Below are 20385 nucleotides of genomic sequence, written 5' to 3'. Positions count from 1 at the left end.
TTCAGTTGGAACAGCACTGTAGTGTTGAATCATCTCACACCTCGGGAGTTTCACTACTATTTAGAAGATGCAGTTCATAGTTTTGACCAAGAAGTACCAGGTTGGAAACATGAAGTTCTTTAATACTTAAACTGAGGCTGCAGTCTGAATGCAGAAAGTTACCCTGACCTTACTGTAGCAACAGTCAACATACAAAGAAATTATTTGTCAACCTTCATCCTAACCCAGGAAGTGGCCAAACAGTTTGAGGAACGTGCAAAAGAAAAGTAGACTGTGGAAAAAGGGTCAGAGCCTTAAGAAGGTCTTCAGTGGGATTGTTCTTGAGATTCTTCTTACTGATCAATTTGTTGAACACCGTCTGTTTGAAAACTGAACATGGAAAATCCATCTGACTCATCAGTGATTAATTTTTTGGTTTAAGAAATGTACACAGATTAACGGGGTGCGCCTGATAATGGCATGTGGTTATTCAGGGTGTGAACAACCTCTAGGGTCTGACAAAACAGGCAGCTTCAGGGTTATTTAATCTATTGAAGAAGGAGAAAATGAAAGCATAAAATCTTTATTGAAGAAGCACAGTACAAATGAGAAGGGCATACAGGGAGAAGCAAAATGTTGTTATAGTATCTGTATTATACTTTATACCGTATTATGCTAGACAATGTCCGTATTAGGAATAACATTAAAACAGAATGGTCAATTATAACAATATCTGGGCAATTATTTTTGCCCAGATACGTAATCTTAGAACTAGTCAGGAAAAGGGCATTTATGCTAGAATGCGATGTTCTATTATACTTTTTCCGGGGGAAAAAAAAAAAAAAAAAAAAAAGGTATAAAGGCTTTGTCCGTTTGCTGCTTTTCAGCTTCTGTTAAGCAGTGGCCAAAATATTACCTGCATAAAGGGTTTGATTTTGGTGTGCAGCATCATGTCCCGACCCCACGGCACGGCTGGGGAGGTGCTCCGTGCTGACACGGGCGAGTAGCACGGTCCTGCCAGGTCTGCCCAGCGGGTACCGCGGGGGAGCAGCCGGTCACACACAACAGACTCGAGTGCCGTCATGCTCAGAGAGCGCAGCCGAAACCGCTCCTAACACCGGCACTCAGGTACCGGCGGCACGGGCAGGTGGCGAGTCCGGGGCCGCGGGGGGCAGCGGCGCGGGACCTGCCCCCCCCACGGCCGGCCCTTGGCGGCGGGCGCAGGGCGAGCGGCCTCCGGGCCCCGGGCCGGGCGCTGGGCCGGGGGGCGCTGGGTCCCACCGCGGGGCCTGGACGCCGCCCTCGCCCCCGGCGCCCCGCCCCGCTCTCCCCACCTGCGGGGGCTTCGCCCCGCGCCCTGGTGGCTGGAATGGGGAAGGGCTGAGCCCGAGGCGGCCGCCGGGACGCTTTGCTCGGGGAGAGGAAAATTCCAGCCGAGAGGAGTGGAGCGGCCCTGCCCTGCCCTGCCCCCGCTGGCCGCTGACAGTCCGCGGCCGGGACCGGGACCGGGACCGGGGCAGCGGCCGGGCCGGCACGGGAGGGAGAGCCGGGTGCGTGGGGGCGGCCGGCAGCCGGAGGGGGGGAGGGAGGGAGGGAGGGAGGGAGGAGCTGGGACGGGAACAGGGAGTCTCTGTTTCTCCGCGGGTGCGAGAGCGGGGAAGGCTCCGCGTTTCAAGTTTCTCGCCGCGAAGTGGTTTTTTTTTTTGCTTTTGTGTTCTTTGGTTTGTTTGTTGTTTTTTTTCCACCTCCGCCCAAGGTGCGGTCAGCGAGCGGCCGGCCCGGCGCAGGCAGCCCCGCGCAGCCCTGTCCGTGGCCGCCGCCGCCCCGGGAAGACGCCCCATGGCCGCGCTGTAAACAGCGGGGAATGCCCGGGCTCGGGGGCTCGGCGGCGCGGGGGGCGGCAGAGTGGGGCCATCTTCCTCCGCCTGTCCCGAGCAGGTGAGGTGGGAGCCGAGCCGAGGCGGATCCCCGCGGCTGCGCCCGCCCTGCCCCCGAGAGCCGCCCTCCGCGCCCTCAGCCGCCGGCATGGACGGCCGCGCTCAGCCGGCGGCCGCCGCACCCTCGGGGTAAGCACTGCGCGCCCCACCAGTGGGAGGCGCGGGCGCCCCCCGGAGCCAGCGGGGCGGGCGGCGGGGAGCCGCGGTCACGCCGGGCCGTGTGCGGGGCGGGGGGGAGGTGCAGCGCCTCGGCGGGACCCGCGGCGGGGCGGGCGAGGCGGAAGCTGCGGCGGCCGCGCCGAGCCGGGAGCGGGGAGGCGGAGGCAGCCGGAGCGGCGCGACCGTTAAACGGGGTGGCGGGAACGGGCGGGACGAACGCTGTCTCCCGCGCCTCGACGGCAGCGGCGCCGGCTCCCCTGGCTGGAAGCGGGGGCTCCGCGGCGGCACAAGCCCGCCGGGTCGGCGGTGCCCGGCTGAGCAGCGGCGTGTGTCCCTGGGGGCTGCCGCGCCAGCCCTCGCCCCTGCCCGGGGGCGTCTCGGCGGGGATGGACCGTGGGCTGCCGGCGTCGCCGCCGGGTGCCTCCGCCGGGCGGCCCGGAGCCGCCTGTGCCGTACCCGTCGGGCTCGGCCCCTCCGGGAAGTGGCCGTAACGCGGAAGGGACCGGCCTGCCCGGCCCTCAGGTGTGCGCGGGGCGGCCCGCGGTTCTCGGCCTGGACGGGGGGGTGGCGGTGTGGGGGAGCTGGGCGCTCCCCGGGGCCTTGGAAACTGCCCCCCGTGGAAGAGGGAGAAAAAATAAACAAGCAGCGCCTGTTAGGAGAAGGGAAAGGATGGGTGTATTTGTTTTTAAAGGTTAGGCTCCTCCGACGAATTGCTTATAGTCTGTCAGAAAGTGTAACTTGAAAAAACGTGTTTTTAAATTTAAGTAAAACTTCCCCACTTACAAATCAGGAGCAGGACTTCCCGTTGAGTTAAGCAGTCAGGTATGTTTGAAGACAATTAATTCAGTCAGTAACTTCAGTAGGAACTTGAGGGTTTAAAAATACTGGCGAGACCGCTGGAGTTAACTGTAAATAGAAGGGACGGAACACATGGTGAGTGTATTTTTTTAACGCCAAGACTTTCTTGAAGCTTATATGCAAAAATGAATTAATTGGATTTCTGACCAAGTGAATATGGGATGAACAGGTGCAGTTGATGGTAACTTACTGTAGTATTCGCAGTAACAGTCAGATCAGTTTGAAGCCATGTCTGTAGAGAATATGGAAGACTCGTAGAGGAAGGGTATTTATTCACTTAGGGCAATATCCACCTTTACATACGGCCATTGAGAAATGAATTTGTGTTGTTAGTCAATGTAGAAGGTATAATTACAGTATAGATAATTATTGCATTTTTAAGACTTTGGGTATGGAAGCACAGTTGAAAGGACTGAGCAGAGGATAATAGAGCATGTAACCAGGTTAGGAAGTGACTAAAACAGTATGTCTTGAGGGGCCTCAGTTTTACTTGTGAGCAGGAACATGAAAACAAGCAAAAAGGCACAATTAAAATGTTGATTATTCTGACAGTTTCACTAGGCCTGTTGCCTGCCATAAAGCAGTTGGTTATACTGAATTTTGGCTGCTGCTTGTCTTATCTAAGTCAGGAAAAGTAGTCTGTTCCCTTAATGTGACTTCAAGCATCTGTCAGCATTCACATCTCAGTTTTGAAAAAGATGTAGCTAACAGCAGTGCTCATTTGTGTTAGCCCTGCGGATATATTTTCAGGCCTTTATCAGCTGTTCCCATGTAATTTGGTACTTAGGAAATAAATTTACCATTCTTTTCTTGTTAGAACAAGAGTTCTTTATTGGCAGTCTTAATTATTTCCTGAAGATGGTCTCATTTGCTCATCCAAATGGTGGATTTGAGGAAAAAAATCTGGATATACCAGCAAAAGTGGCAACTCCCAGTTTACTGAAAATGATCCACAGATAAATTTTTGAATAGTAAGCAGTACTGCAGTTCTCTTTCTGAGATGATAGGAAAAATTGTGCAATCTGGGAAGAATTTCAGTTGAAATAGCAATTTTCTTTAAATGTATTACCAAATGATGTGATACTGCATTATATCTCTTCTTAACTTGTCTAGCCAGGTGGAAAACATTGTTAATCGGCAACTGAAAATTGTTTACCAGTAAAGGGGTTCTTAAATCACTGTTTGAAGTTATGCAGTGTAATTACTGATAACTCTTCACGGCTTAGAAAGTCTATTTATACTAACTGCCAAGAAGGCTAGAGGTGTTAAAGGTGGTTTGTGAGTTTTCAAGCCTATTTAGCCTTGGAACTTCTATATAATTTAATCATCAGTGACTCTTCAGTATAGAATTTTGTTATCAGTTCTATGGGGACAAGCCTTAGGGAAGGATTCCATAATTATGTCCTGGAAGACTTTTTTTTTTTTTTTTTTTTTTTTTTCATGGAGCAGTAGGCTTTTTTATTGAAGAATTGTTTATTAAAACCAGTTGTGGATAAAAATGTGTGCTTGAATTTGGTAAAAATAAGCCAATTCTCGTTATATAATCAAGTTAAATCAGTAAAGATTTTTTAAAAACAGCCTCTGCTGGATTTTTTTTTTTATATGATGAATAGAAGGTGTGCCCAGTAACTGGCTGGAAATTTTTGGAATACAGTGAATAGAAGGTGTGCCCAGTAACTGGCTGGACATGACACATAGTTTCTTCTGGTAGCAGAAGAAACTTGGCTGGACCTACTTTTAAGGCATTTTATAGCTCATCTGTCTTGCCCTGCCTCTGTCGTGCCTTGAGTCTGAGCAGCATTCATGACGGTGTGTTCCTGCCAGGCCAGTTGACAGAGTCTTCTGTTTATCACAGAGCTGAATTGGTTTTATGTATTGGATGCATTATGAGATGATAGGAAAATGTGTGTTTTAATACTTTAAAACAACAAAAAAAAGTGGCTGTTGTTGGTATCCCACCTCTTGAATGCAGTTTTCCTGCTGTTGCTGGATAGCAATCCAGTACCACTGAGCAAATCAAGTTTTACATTACCAAGTAGATTTTGCTAGGTGACACAGGCTTTTACCATGAAGAACTGTATGTATTGCAACTTAATGTGCTGTTAAGATATTGGAGCAAATGGGGATTTTGGTAAATGGAAGATTGATTTCCTATGAAATGTTAGAATGCACATTGAGGTCCACCTTTAATTCAGTTCTAATCAGTTCTGAGAATTTTATGTTATTCTATTTGTTCCCTTAAATCATATTTAAAGCTATACTCTTACTTTCAAAATAATACTTCTGACCTGCTTTACCTAAGCAAACCCCCTTTGTTTTGTCACTTTGATTTTGTGTGTCTAATCAAAACATGCTTAGGAGATACAGCTGCTCTCCAGGGGCTGAAAATAGAGATGGTTGTATCTCAGAGGAGGGGAAGAGCCAAACAGCTTTGGTTAACTTGCTGCCAGAAACACTCCTCATGTGTCTTCATGCTTCTGTTCCCTTGCATGGCCTAGTGAATGTATTTGAAAAGTTTAATAGGGAGAGAAGGTTTTTTTTCGCATGATTAGGTCTGTCTCAGGAAGTGAGAGATGTTTTCAGAAAGAACAAGAAATTTAGCTTTTTTCTTGTGTGTGTAACTGTTGAGTTGTTATCAAATCATTTCAATCAGATTATGGATCTCTGGAGACATCAGCTGTGGCTCAGTGTTGAGAAGTGTCTGGCATTAAGCTTAGAATGCTGATTTGAGCTCTCTTCCTCTCTTTCAAGTTGTCAGTTGAGTCAGTTCACAACATAGCCATGCGTTTGTTCAAGTATAAATGAAAGTTCTCCCTGTTGTGGCATGTGGGATGGGACAGAAAGTGTAGTAGTAGCTTCAAAACAAGCATTCTATTGCCAAGCCACAGCAGCAGGTGGGGGAGGTGTGTCTGAGTTTGCTCAGTTTGGTGAAATTTAGGTCAGGGCTGAAACTACGTTTTTATCTTGTAATGAATTAGCTGTTGCTATTGCTCTCTATACTACTTTATTGTATACACATTTTTATGAATAAATGCAAGACCTTTTTTACTTATGCTACCAAATGGTAGCACTGTCTAGGATCAGAAGTTAGGCTGACACGAGTCTTGGCAAATAGTCCAGTTTTAGATGTGCTTTATCTCTTAGACCGAGGACTTCAAGATAAATAGCTCATTTTTTTCCTCACCCCCATGACCCTGATGAAGATCAACTAATTGAGCAATGTCAAAATGGAAAGAATTTTGAGAATTTGTGACCATAGAGTTCTCTGGATGTTTGAAATTATGAGTTAGCTACTTTGTGGGTGGATGCTCATCATGAGCCACTTGAATGCTAATCATTCCAGGGCCTAATTTGCCAACTGTGTTCTGAACATACATATAATAGTTCTTGAGGTGATTATGTTCTTTTTAACATATCTACCTTAACCAAGGCAGTGTCAGAATAGTTGCATGACACAGTGGTGCCATGAACTGAATGTTTGTCAAGTCTGAAGTCATAGCTGGGTGCTTATGGAGGAGTCAGTGGTAATGTTCACTGTTGGAGTGTGTTGCTGTGGGAATGAGATCAAGGAAACATTAGGGGGTTGAGGAATGTGGATACTAGAGTGAAAAAACGTGTGGGAGGGTAATACACAAATAGAGAAATCAGCAGAGTTACTTCAGAGCTTTGTCCAAGTGTGGTGGTGTCCTGTGAAAAGGAAAAGCGAGAGCTAGTTAGGTATCAAAAGCATGTGAGGGGAAAAAGTGCTTGAGACTGAAAAGTGTGTTTCAGTATTACTTTAGGATAGGTTCTTTTCTTGCTATTGTTACTGGATTTTTTTGGGGGTGAACTTTAAGGGAGATTACAGTGTTTATGTAAACCTGAAGTTCATTTTTTATGTGGAGTAGATGCATCTGTGTTGGGTGGAAGAAGGAAAGATCCCATTGTAGGGGACCAAAGCTTAGATTCCAGAGGAAACTGAAGATCTTTGTGGGATTCTTGTCATCTGACAGATAAATTAACTCACCAGGAATATTTAAAAGTCACAAATAGTTTCTCCTGTAATCTGGCAACATCTAAATAGGTCTCCTTTCATGAAGTCAAGTACTGCTTCTGACTTTCTTCACTGTAGATTAGAAGAAAGTTTTCAAGCATGCAAGTTTTTCTAGCTTGACTCCTGTTATTTCTAGCTGCCACTGTTGCAGTTTCGTATGTGCTGGGGAGCAGCAGATGCCAAATTATCCAGCCAGACATTGGAGTTGTAACAATGTTAGTCTACTCAACTAAATTATTTTTTTCTAGAAATTAACAGGTCAACATGATGAGTTTCTCTGTTAATGGAATGCCAGGTGTCTTTTATGGCTGCTTGCAAGTTAAAACAGATATGATGTGTGCTTTCTTTTCACCTGGCTCTCACTTGCTGCTCCAGCAGCTGACCTGCTACTCTGACTTAAGTTCACATAGCTGCCTGCTGTTTGAGAAGGAGTTGCTCTTTACTGCGAGTATTTGCTGTCACTATGTACTACTCTAAAACTCGGAGAGTTGACGTCAGGGCATTAGAGGATGACAAGAAAACAAAAAGTTGGCTCCTAGGTTCCTGTAGAATTCTGCAATGCCCAGTATTAACACAGTGAAGAGAAAGCTCAGACTGTGCAGCATTGAACAATGGAGGGTTGAAGGGGGAAAACCACTCCTGCTGTTTCGAGCTGTAACAAGCAGTTGAAAACTTGAGGTTTTACCTGTATTCTCTCCTAAGGTAACGTCCCACGATAAAAAATGCAACTTTTTGAAAGTAAACTTACACATTTCCTAACTGGGGTTCCAGTAGATGTATTCTGACTTAAAATCTGCATGGTGATGGATTAGTGGATAAAAGTGCGGTATTGTCATAGTTTAAGAAACACTTTTTAATGCATCAGAATACCATGGGGATCTTTATATAATTGAGAGTTCATGGATTTGCTTTTTATTTGCTAGAAGGTTATCCAGTTAGAAGGGGCATGTATGCTTCTGTGTATCTTTTGGTGTTTCTAAGGATGGGTCCCTAATCTATCTATGAAATGCCTCCCTGGGGAGTTTGCATATACGTCAACTGTGCTGTAGGACGAGGGTTGTCAGGATTGCTATTTTCAGTTAAAGAAAATAGAGCACGTGCATATTTTTAGCTAGTCATAAGATTTCTTTTGTGAGAAAGCACTGGTATTGTTGGAAGCTTTAGTCTACAGAAGTTTCCATTGAAGAAATAGCTTCCAAGCTGTACTTTTTTAGCTGCATTTTAAAAATGCTTTCTGCACATTTCTTTGAATTTTATTTCTGTTCTGGAAATGTAGCCACTTGGTTTGGAAAACCTAGATCAATCTTATTTAAAAACAGACAAATAAACAAATCTCTTCTCCCCAAACAGTGCAAACAATTTCTCTATGCTAAACAAGAAATGTTGTGAGCTTGAGTTTTTCTCAAATGCCATCAGTGGTACAGTTTTTGTTCTTTGCCCTGCATCTCTCATACAAAATGTTACTGTCTTAATTAAAAAAACTCCATTATCTCTTAAAATAACTGCATTAAAACCAGGGTATTTTTCTTTAAAATCAAATCTCTGTTCAATTTAATATTCCTGAATATTAATTTATTATTTTAAAAACCTTGTTCTTTTCATGGGCCATGGTTTCCTGTTGGGAATTAATTTTTGTTTTTGGTATTGCACCTGGCTTTCATGTCAGACCTTCAGATACGTTTTCTTCCAAAGACTGAGGCTCTTTATATGCATTTTTAGCAGGTAACTTTTTGATGTTTTGCTATAGGAAAGGCATAGTTATCTTTCAGTTGTCCCTATAATACAAATGTATTATTGACAAAGTTGCCCAGAGGGAGTGCTTTTTCTGTTCGCAAATTGAATTGTTTTTTTACTGTATGTTGCATCCAATTTGACTTTGGGGTTTCTTTGTTTGTTTTTTAGTTTGATGTCCTGGGTGCTTTGCTGAATAAAATGAGTTAAATAGGAATGTTCAAGGATATGGGACCATCAGTAGGGAAACAGTGGAAACTTTGTGTTACTAATGCCCAGATACTTTTTATGGGTAGGTATCAAGGTAATTAGAGTAGCAATAGGGAAGAATGCAGTGCATCAAGTTTGGTTTTTGTCATTTACTATTTTGCCATGTGTTTAAGTATCATTGTATTGCTGCTTTTGACTTTTGTAAAACCTAGTACAGTCCTTCTGTACTGTCAAACTAGACCAGCAAAACAACTGGATGTAATACTGGAGGTAGAAGATAATCTACTGAGGTATCTATTGTTTAACTGTTCTTGTGACAGGGATGTTGAAAGCATTTTTTACTTGGGAGGAACAGTGTTTTGTCTCTGGATCCAGGAAAAAAACACAGAGGAGCCAAAATGTCTGTCAGTAACAAAGTTGAGAAAGCAAATTTTTACAACTCTTCATGCTAGGTTGTAACTCCCTTCAGGGAAAAGTGAAGTTTGTCTTCACAAGTAGCTGTGGACTTAAACCTTTTGTTTTTTTCATTAAAAATGCATGTTTTGCAGAATTAAATATGAAACCATTCTGGCTTTGAGAGCATAGAAACTATTTGCATGGATGTATGTCTGTTTTAGTTCTTTAGTTTGCAAGACAAGTACGGCATTAGCGTTAGTTGATGACAATTGTGTAGTATGTGGAAATTCCAGAAGTGGAATTTCTGATGTAAAATCAGAAACTCAAGCCATGACAGAAATCTGGGTGTTGACAATTTTAATTTTTTTCTTTTTTAAATTCAGAAACTTCAGTTCCTCAAAAATCAGGTGCCACTATGTTGAAAGTTGTCCCTAGGTTCCCAGACTTTCATTTCTTAAGAGTTACTGCTTTCTCCATTTACTCTATGAAGTATCCAGACATAAACTCCTCTGTATCCTCTGCTGGTCTCTGATTCATGGTCTCTCACTTCCCCTTGCCTGCAATTTTGATCCTCTCCTTCCACCCACACTACAAAGCAGCCTCACTAATTCCATCCTTGGCGCCCTCCTTGAGCTATTTTTACCTCATTCAGTTTTTAAAGTACTCACTACTTGGAGAAAGTCCTGTTTTGCTGAATCTTAAACTTCAGTGTGCTACTGTTTCTTTTCTTAAAGCCTTTCTCATAAATCACGCTTAGGCACTTTGAAGAATTGTAACAATTCCTAAGACACCTTAACTGTTGTGATTTTAACATTTGGAAGCTAAAGTGGTCTTTCCCCATCTGCTTTTATTGGTGGCAGATGCTCTTGAAGTCAACACTTGGGTTTTGGGGGCTTTGTGGTTTTTTCTTCCTCTGTGTGGGGAGGAGATTCCTTCCTCCTATTACCTTAAACTGTTTTGCAGTGTATGACCCTGTTGTTAAAGCAGAAGAAGTGTATGAAAGAGTTTTAGCTTTCTGAATTCTGTTTTTCTGCGTTCTTTTAAATTGCGATTTAAAAAGAACCTGGCCCTTCAGCTTGATCCTTCCATCTGTTTGTTTGTTTGTTTTTTTTTGTTTTTTTTTTCCTGTATCCCATTCTGCCTGTATTTGATTTCTCTTCCCCTGATTTCATGTGAAACTATAGATTCTTCTTTTTATGTTATTTGTGTTAAAATATTATGTATCACATTTTACCTAGGTTAATGCATCTTATTCCCTTGTATTCCCATGGGCATAATGGGAGAAGGGTTTCCCAGGCCCTTTCATATGGCATTTGAAAGGGCAGTCATTGGCAGTGTTTGCAGTTGCTGTTCTCATCTGCTCGCTTATCTGTGGTTGAGTAATGCCTTAGACATCGCAGGACTTGGAACTGACATCTTAAGGCAGCAGTGATAGCTGGAGAAATTGAAATAGTTGAAAGGAGAAAAATAATAAAATAAATCCTGTCAAGAGTTTATTTTGTTGGGCCAGTAGCAGTAATTTTCTTAAAGCTTCATCTTCTTATGCTGTCTTTCCTCAAAATTAGATATATTTAATTTGATGTCTACATGACAAGTTATCAGGACATATGTTGTAGAAATTAGCTGATGTAACTAGGTCAGAATGTGTCTTTATTCCTTCAGTTTCTGAATGCTTCTCTTTTGTTTGTTGTTGGTTGGTTGGAGTTTTTGGGGGGGTGGGGAGAGGGGCCTGTTTTTCTTCTAAGTGATATGTACAGGGATTAGAGGATTTTGAAATCTAGGTGATTTTTGGGTTTTGTTTTGATTGTGTTTCTGCAGTGTAGGGCACGTATTCCCCTCTCCCCTGTAGGTATTGTTGAGATAGTCTCAACGTGCCAGGCAATGCTTGCTCATTTTCATAGAAAAGCAAGGTGAAAATCTAGAAGGTATGGAGAAGCAAAGCATTTTATAAGCACTTCTTCAGAGCTGACTGTCAATAATGAGGGGGATAAGAGAGAATCTGAAGCAGCTTATTTTGGAAAAGTAATAAGTGTCTGACATCACTGTCTAAACTGTTGGAATCTCTGTCTTATTTCTAAGCATCTTTCTTTGACTATTCTCATATTTCCACTGCCCAAATATTCTTACAAACTTTCCAGTCTTCCTCCCAAAATATACTGCTGTAATGCCTCTTTATCTGTAAATCTCAGATGAATAAAGGAGGAGGGAAATGCAGTGAATTGTAAATGTTAAATGAAACATCAAAAATATAAAATTATTTTATAAGAAGGAGTTTGGTGCTATGATAGTTTTAGAAATATTCAAACAAATCAATCAGTGGTTATTCTTTCTGTTGGTGTTGTTTAAGAGACTGCTTATAGGCTTCTGTCTTTTTTTTTTTTTTTTTTCCTGTGTTTACTTGCCAAAAAAATTTCCTGGATTTTCTGACTTCAATATGTAAAGCCTGCCAGTTAACCAGTTTACAGGATTTTTTAATTTTTTTTTTTTTAAAGTGCTTGCCAGCACTTAATCCAGAATAAGGTAGAATTGAGAATGTTTGGAAATAATGACACATATCACAAATGCTGAAATTTTATCCTATACAATGCCAAGCAGTATTTTATATGCGTTGACTGTAGATGGAGATTTTAAAAATACTTGGTACTCTGACTGAGTAGTCTTGTGGAAAGATCTATATGGTGTCAGTCAAAGCTCTGTCCCTCTGCGGAAGAGGCAAATGTTCTGCATACTCTCTCCACTAAACAACAACTGGATTTTCCTTCACATTTCCTGAATGAAATCTGTCTATATTCTGACAAGCTGATGCTGCCTCTTCCTATTCATATAGTAGGAAATGAAATGCCCAGTGAATTGTTTATTTTGTAAACAAATGTTTGTCAGAGCCACTTGGAGAAACTTTAGCAACCTAAAATAGAAATACTCTTGCAAACTCTTACCCTGATTGAGAAGTGTGCAGTTCATTTGCCAACAACATATTCTCATAAAGGAAAGATGGTTGAATATGTAAAGAGTTATTTTATTACATGTAAACAAAAGCTCTCAAATGAGGCATAATCATTTTATGAGGTTTTAACTTTCATTTAAAAATAGTTTTCCAGATCTCATTTTTTATTCTATCTGCAGTTATTGGCCTTTCCCACATCCTGTCACATCATGTTTCACATCTGTGTCATACACAGAATAAGTGTTTCCTTGAGTCTGTTTGTGGTATCATGTGAATAAATGCTCAATGTGGTAGAACGATCTCCAGTCTGTTTGTAAAAGAGCATGTGATACTTTATCAAAGATAGGAAGAGATAGCTAAACATGGCATAGCATTTGTTGAAATTCTAAAAATTCAGTTATTAAGCTCAACTTATCAAAAAACTTTTGGCTTCTGACAGTAAAATGAGATCCATCAGAAAATGTGAATCACGTCCTCAAACTGATGTAGTTGGACCAGTATTATATACTATTGTGTTTATCTGGGGCTTTGGTTAACAAATATTTTCGGTTAAATATTTAAGTGGCAGTGAGAAATAAGTGGTTTGATGACTCTTTATGAGAAAGACCGATTCATTCAGAGATCTGGAGCTGGATATGGAGATTTACTTTTCTCCCCCCTACCCCTCCCATGATTTGTTTTTTTGTTTTGTTTTGGTATTGTGATACTAGTTGAATAATTAACAGAGGTTGCATACCTATTTCCCTCCCTCATGGACAGTCTAGGTGGAAGGAAGTTTTAAGTGTCTCGTTCTGAACTGAGCAGGTTTGCTGCTGCTGTTGAGTAAATTTGCAGCTTCTTTACATCCTCTTCTTCTGTTAGTTGTTGGTGATAAGCTGTTTGTAATCGCAAAAATCTGAGGTAATTCCTTTTTCTCTGTTTAAGGTTAGGCAAAGTTTTTGTTGCTTTAGGCCCCCTTCCCTTGCCTCTATTCATCTTAGGATATGCTTTTATTTGGGGGATGTTTTTGAAGTGTCAGCTTTGAATTTCTGGATCCAAAGACAGCCTTTCTGCTTTAAGCTAGCAGCACTATGGTAGTGACTCTATATCCATGTAATAAAAATTCAGAAAATTCTGGTCAGTGTTGTTTTGTGTGTGTCAGAAGAACAGTTGGATGGCCATTAGCCACAATTTGAATCTCTTCTCCAACATGAAGCTGGAGTTTTTTCCATGAATTTCCTCCTTTGGGCAGTGTTTGAAACCCAACCCTTGCTTACTGGGAGAGAGAAAATGTGGCACTTAGGAGAGATTGATGGGGTTTTGGTTACTGGCAGTGAGAGTTTTACTCGGTAGAGTGAGGGTGAACTTTTCAATTTCACAGTTTGCAGCTGAATTTTAGCACTCTCTAGTTTGTGTCTTGTTCTGCTTCTATCATCTGTGTAGACAGTTGCCCATGAACTTTTTTCCAGATTGACTGCTCTGGTTTTCAGCATGTTATCTTTAGTTTTGTAACAACATTCTGTGAAGCAGTGATGTACTGCAGCTAAGGTTGGGGAAATGCGGACAAATTTTGGATAGGTTTTAGCAAATTAACTATCTGTGGCTTATCCCTGACCTAGCTCTTACCACTAAGGACATGAGTAGAAGCTCTGGCCTAGGTGATGTTCTGATCTACACACCTTGCCACTGGAACTTCTGTTGTTGTAGCTGTGTTGGTAGTAATTTTGCCTGTCCTTCACCCCCACCCCAGCCCTTTTTTTGGCCAACGTAGACAAATTCAAGGTTTTCTAGTGCTCTTGAATCAGGGCCATTAGTTTCTGATGAAGAATTTGTCCTGTAGTGGTATTAGTAATTGCCTTTTTGTTTCCACTGACATTTTATTGACATGCTCCTTACCAATTGCTTGAAGATAAAGCGGTAAAAAAGTGGATGTCTCGTAGATACAACTAGCAAAACATTCCTCATTTTATGTGTTTTTAGTGATTTAATGTATTCAACAAGCAACAATTTCTTCTAAAACTGTTTTGAACATGTACAGTGGTTAACAGTTAAGTGCTCTCAGTCTTTCTATTTCAAAAGCGTGACAACATGTGAATGGCATGTTCATGAGTTACTGCATGGTTACAGAGTATGAGCATGTAAATCATTCAAAATGCTATTTGTCTGGTTACTTTCATGGGTAGGAATGTGGAAAATACTGGATTTCTGACAGGATTCTGACTTGTGATAACACAGGATACAGAATTATTAATAATCTGAGAGGTGTCTGATCCAAAATTTTTATACATATATTCTTTTAGGCATTTCACAGAGAATCTCTGTTATATTTAGGGAAAACTTCTAAATCCAGGGAGATCTTAGAGAGATGGCTTCAGATCTCAGGAATTTGTGTGTGTGTATTTTAAGGGCTTTATGAGATCTTAGAGCTTAGATCATTTGAGCAGCATTTCTGTTCTTTCCTCTGAAAGCCGTAAGGTAAGAAAATCCTTTTTCTCTGACTTTTCTTGCGTGATTTTACATGACTTCCTGGGTGGGAAAAGTGTGTTACTTTTTTTTAGTTAATATTTATAAACTTAAGTCACGTTGTTTCAAAGCACTTAGTATACATCTATATACTGTGTAGACTGGGTAGATACCATAGTAGAATTTTCAGGAGGAGAGAACCAGGAAGATAAAATGCTGCTAAACTGGAGGGTGCTGTTTCTCATAATGGGAAGGCACTCATAGGAACTCTGATAAATAAAGCCCATAGACAAACTGCCCAGCTGTACTTTTAAGATGAAAACAGGATGTTGGTTGTACTGCTGGAGACCTACTGTATAAATCAAAGGATATGCTATTATTTCTGTGTAAGGAAGCTGTACTCCCTTAGAGTAGTTCTGTATATAAAAGAATGGTAATTGCCATGCTTATCAAGGACTGGCAGGTCTCCTTTTCCAATTGTGACCTGGTGAATCCACCTCTAGTTCATGACTTAAAACAAAATATTGCTGGTTATTTTAATCGCCTATTCAATAGGACAAACAGAATGTGGTTATTTTTATCTCTTTATGATTCCTTCGATTGTACAAATAGAAAACCCCTTTATATTCAAGCTAAAGGTGATTTACTGAGGGGGATGTAGATTGTTTGCCCAGTGCCTGTTAAACCCTGCTGGTTCAAGTTGTGTCCATTTAGTCATGTCATCTGGAAATGGCAGGGTGGCTTTCTCCTCTTGCCAATGTTTGACCTTTCCTTCTCCTAACTGTTTGTTTGTTTGGTTTTTTTTTTAAGAGTTTACTTACAGTCCCTTTAAATTTTTGTTTGATAGGTTAAACAATTTTTTCTTTGTTCTCATAAGGTCTTTTAAAGCACTTCTATGCCCCTGTTCCACTCAGTGTACTGTCCTGCTGTTCCTTAATGCCAGCTAGAATGGTGTGGTGCCTTTAATTTTGTTTTTAAAGTAATAGTTCTTATGTTTCTAAGTGCTATATCCAAGTATACTTGATCTCTTTAGGAAGGAAGTATGTCAAATTACTTTTCTGCTTTTGGTTTCCACCACTTTATTATTCTTTTCAGGGAAATCATAGAATTATAGAATTGTTTGGGTTGGAAAGGGACCTTTGAAGATCATCTAGTTGAACCCCTGTGGTAGATCTGTAGTACACTGTAGGATAGCCTAGATTGTTGTTTAAGAAATATAAATACGTTTCTTTTAGGCAGAAGTAGCTGGATCTGAAACAAGTATATGGATAAATGTTAAATTGATGTTCCTGTAACGTACGTGTGTGTGCGTGTGTTACAGAAAGTTTTTTTGGGATAAGTCCTCAAAACCAGAACTATTTTGGTAGAATTATTTTAGCATAGCAGTTTACACTAGTTAGTAGGAAGTTGTCAGTCTTTCAGTATTTGTACTCAAGTGCAGAGTTTGCCTCCCTACTGTAAGACTCCTGACTGTGAAGCTTATTTGAAACCAGTCTATGCTGCTGATGCCTACACAGTAGAGGAACAGAGTCTGATGATAAAGTGAGAAGGCAGTAGTGAGTCAGTTATGCAGAACTGTAAGGGAAAGCAGACAGGCTTCACTCTTGAGAGAATCTTCACTCTTAAAGGCTTTACAGCAGAAACAATATTGTTTTAATATTGATTATACTTTATAATAAATTATAAATTCATCTTTCAAATTTATAATTATCATGAAGTTTGATACTCAGAATTACTTTTCTGTTATTTACGATCACTTATCTACATTTCCCTGAAATTCTGTGAGAGAAGGATGTTGCAGGAACTGTTCAGGCTTAGTTAATAAGTCGTCGTAATGCCTAAGGAGAAATAGGTCTATAATGTAATGTTCCAAAAGACATTTCAGTCTTGTTGTTCAGACAGTAGCACATTTGAAATAGCAACTTCTTTAAAGGGCTAAATAGTGCTGTTATTTATATATATATATATATATTTATGTATAGTATATGTATTTGGATGTACTTGGGGGGGATACCATATTACATGTAGATTCTGTGGAGGATGAATCATTTCTGGGGCCAGAAACTAATTTATTTGAAGATGTTTGTAATTTATCAGACATCTTAGTGTCTGTAGCAGCAGTTCACAGTATAACGGTAGGTAGTGATTTAGGGTAGACCAGTGATTTTGGAAAACGCATGTAACTTTTAAGTAGTCATGCCCTATGGTCATTAAAGATAAATTTCAAATTCTAGCCATTCATATAAACTCACGATGTTCTTTAACAGGCCAGAAACCTGGTTATCAGGAGGCGTGCCATGGAATTACCCTGATGTGATCTTGTAAGTGGTGGATTTGGAAAGTATTAAGCATTATTTGAACTGGTCCAGCACTCTGAAGGTGTCTTAATTATATTGTCAGTAATTTTTTTCTTAAAACTTCTAATGAAGAGGGATGTATTCTGGAGTTATTGTCTCAGTTATGCACTCACACAGACAGTTCTCGCTGTGCAGGTTGTATTGTATCTTAAAATGATTGTTTTGTTTGTTTTTTAAATTTTTGAGCCAGTATCACAACTTTTCATCCCCAAAGGAAATAGCTGTTGCTTTTGATTAGTAACTGAAACCTTGGCAAGTATGTAAATTCCTCAGCAGGGCACTGGTTTTGAAGAGATACTTATGTTCCAGTGAGAAATCTTTTGAACAGATTGTTTTAGAACATGTGATTTTAATTTTTTTTTAAATTTTTTTTCCTGCTTCTGTACTACATTATCTGCACTGATTTTCCCCTTTCCTTCAGGAAACACATTTGCATTAAAGATCCGGTCTTCTGTTTATTTAGTTCCTGCTGCTTATTGCTTCCATGAGGTCCTCTTTGACCTTACAATTAACAGAAGAATAACTGATATCCTGGGAATTAAGAAGAAATTTAGTACAAGGAGCTGATAAATTCTGACGAATTCTTTCACTATTCAAGCTTCTGTTTTGACATGCAAAGATCCTCAGTAATAAAAAAAATAGATTAAAAAACCCCACGAAGGACCATGTTTTTCATAGTGCCTCTGGTGCTTCATGGAAGGCTTTAAACTACGAGTGTCAGGGATACCACTGATTCCTATGGTTAAATGTTGGCTTTGTCATCTGAAAAAGTTCAAGTGTGTTTGCTGGAAGGTACTCTAACCTGTCCTGAGCCAGTTTTTGTTTGTCTGATCTGTTTTGGCTAATTGTCTTTTAGGTAAATGATTCGCATTGTACCATAGCATTTCATAATTCCAGCTGTTACACCCTGACTTCTGTTTTAAATCAGTTTGCTGGTGTAAGGATTCTTACTGCAATTAATACAATAATGAAATAGTAGTGAGTATAAGGCATCATTCAGCTTGCTTTTAAGCTTAATCACATACAGCAAATCCAGTGAAATACCAGTGATAGTTCTGAGATCTGCTTTGTTTGGTTTTTATATTATATTATTTTGTTGGAAATAAAGATGACTTGTGAGAGATAACAGTGGCATATCAAAAAGTTGAAAGGGTTGATTGCAATGTTGTCTGCTTAATGTCACTTTAGATGTTTAAGCTTGGTAATTTGGTCTGATTTGAACATAATGTCGTCATGTTCGAAGGCAGAGGATGCCAAGAAAGGAAGGAGGTGATTTATATCCCTTGAGCGTCCGTAAGCTGGAGTTTTAGATTGGAATTTGGCTATGAAATACTCAGATTTTTCAGAAAGAGCTACATGATAAAACAGGATGGGATACCAAGGCCAGTAACTGGATCCTTCGGCAACTAAACTTGTATGTGCCTTTTCCAGAATGTACAAAAGGGTCTGCTCTGTCTTGGCAAACAGCCAGCTTGTTTCAGTTTCTACTGTCTTGAGTTTTACAATGTACCTACATGTTAAAAAAACCCAAACTTCAGGGTAGTATCATGAACAAGTTCTACTGTACATCTTGAGGCTCAGACTAATCTTAAATTCTGGTTAGAAGAACATAGTAATACCAAACCTTGGTGTGTATATATGTAATATGGAATTGTGTTTCGTTGTGCTGATGAAATTAAGCTATCCATATTTGTTTGTGGCATATAAGCAAGAGTATGTTTTGTACATGAAAGGATAATTCTAAATACTACTAGAATCACTGATTAGTCATTTGACTTGTTCTAGTGATTTACATATGCTTATACATAGTTATATATGTATACTCACTGACAGTGTTTGAGTTCAAGCAATTTCCTTTGGTTTTTAGAGCTTAATCTTAGAAGTTCCGCATATTTTCAGATGACAATGCTGTATATGTTGTCACTGTTGTTAGTTGCCAACTGTAGAAATGATCTGTCAAATGTTAAATTAATTCTCATTACACACTTCCCTTAACACAGCTTATAAAGAAAGCTAAGTGTCTCGAATTCCAAGTATATAAACCAGTAGGACCAATGTACACATTCTTCTTCGGGAATCTGTAGTGATATCGTTCACTGACCACAGCATGGTGCTTCACGTAAGCTCAAGAAGAGCAGAAAGATTGTTCTTTCTAGTTTCAGTTTCTGTTCTTGTTCCCTTCCAGTCCCTTGCGTAAGAGTGTGGAAGGCTGGAACGTCTATCCAGCGATACCCAGAGCGATGTTGTGGGTTTGCCCACTATGAGCAAGTGGGGATGATTTCTTTTTTTCTCTTTCTTACTTTAAAAAAATCAAAAGAATATGAATAGGAGGGGATAATTTGAAGAGGGGTGAAGCCTCTTGAGGATGAAGAAGGTGAGGACTTGCCAGCATTAGGTTTATGGTTGGTCTCAGTGATCTTAAGGGTCTTTTTCAATGTAAATGAGTCTATGATTCTTTTCCTTCACCAGTCACTCAGTTGCATCACTTGGTGTCAGCAGCCATGTAATCGGGGCTAAAAAAGACCAGTAAAAAGAGAGAGAAATGATAGCTTGGCCTAGCTGTAAAATTTGTCCTGCAATTTTCTCAGAAACTTATGTCATTTTATGATTCATTGGTTTTGACAGCCACCTGGTATCCTTATTAGACATAACCCCAGAAGGCTAATGGTAGGGTATTTCTAAAGGCCACTGGATCATACTTAAACATACGATCTAAAAAAATGTTTCATATAGTGTTACTGTGACAGATGTATCCCCGATTCAACCCTGTCATTTCACATCAGCAAATATGTAGAAAACAGAATTATGAGACTAAAAAGGATGGTGAGCTTGAGAATGCAGAAATAGTGCAGTGGTGCAAGGTGTTTTATGAACAACCATTGTTTAGCCATGTTAATTTTCTTTTTTGTTTAGAAAACAGATTCAGTCAGGCTGTTGATGAGTAGTTAAAAGGTGTGATCTAGTAATTCATACTGCGATTTGCAGTGGGATTCAGTGAGGTTGTTTAGCCAATGGCTGGTCCTTATATACAGAAGATGGTGAAAGGTTGGTGGATCTTATGAAGAGGAGGAATGACACACTCTGTTTCCTCTGTCTTTAATCCCTAATTTGACAGGTGAGTTCTGGTATCTCCTAGGAGTAAGATGCAGCTTCTTTGGTCCTCTCTCCATATCCGAAGTGACAAATAAGGCCATATCCTATTTTTCTGATCCATATCTGTATGTCTGAGTCAATGTTAGACCATCTTTGTCTAACAGATTTAATTTGTGGCTGTCCCAGCACTTTAAACAAAAAACCACTTAACGTATTTTAGGAGCTGCAGTTATGTGATTACATCCT

The 20385-nt window shown here is 40.5% G+C and overlaps 1 protein-coding gene across 3 annotated transcripts in view; it reads left to right on the top strand.

Moving 5' to 3' along the window:
- The first annotated feature begins 1035 nt into the window (after positions 1-1035).
- The window catches only part of COBLL1 (cordon-bleu WH2 repeat protein like 1), an 89043-nt gene continuing 69693 nt past the window's right edge, over positions 1036-20385 (top strand). Inside the window, exon 1 of one of the 3 annotated variants that reach the window (XM_074910199.1) lies at positions 1036-1107. Coding sequence is in view for 1 of the 3 variants with exons in the window: in XM_074910196.1 (XP_074766297.1) it covers positions 2005-2045 (41 nt within the window). In the remaining 2 variants the exon portion in view is untranslated. Of the gene's footprint in view, positions 1108-1292; positions 1530-1620; positions 2046-20385 lie in introns of those variants that run through there. The other 2 variants (XM_074910197.1, XM_074910196.1) reach the window with 2 other exon arrangements.

Source organism: Athene noctua, chromosome 7, assembly GCF_965140245.1.
Source record: "Athene noctua chromosome 7, bAthNoc1.hap1.1, whole genome shotgun sequence".
NCBI classification, from domain to species: Eukaryota; Metazoa; Chordata; class Aves; order Strigiformes; family Strigidae; genus Athene; species Athene noctua.
The sequence above is the reverse complement of the archived record's forward strand: the minus strand, read 5'-3'. Positions and strand labels throughout refer to the sequence as shown.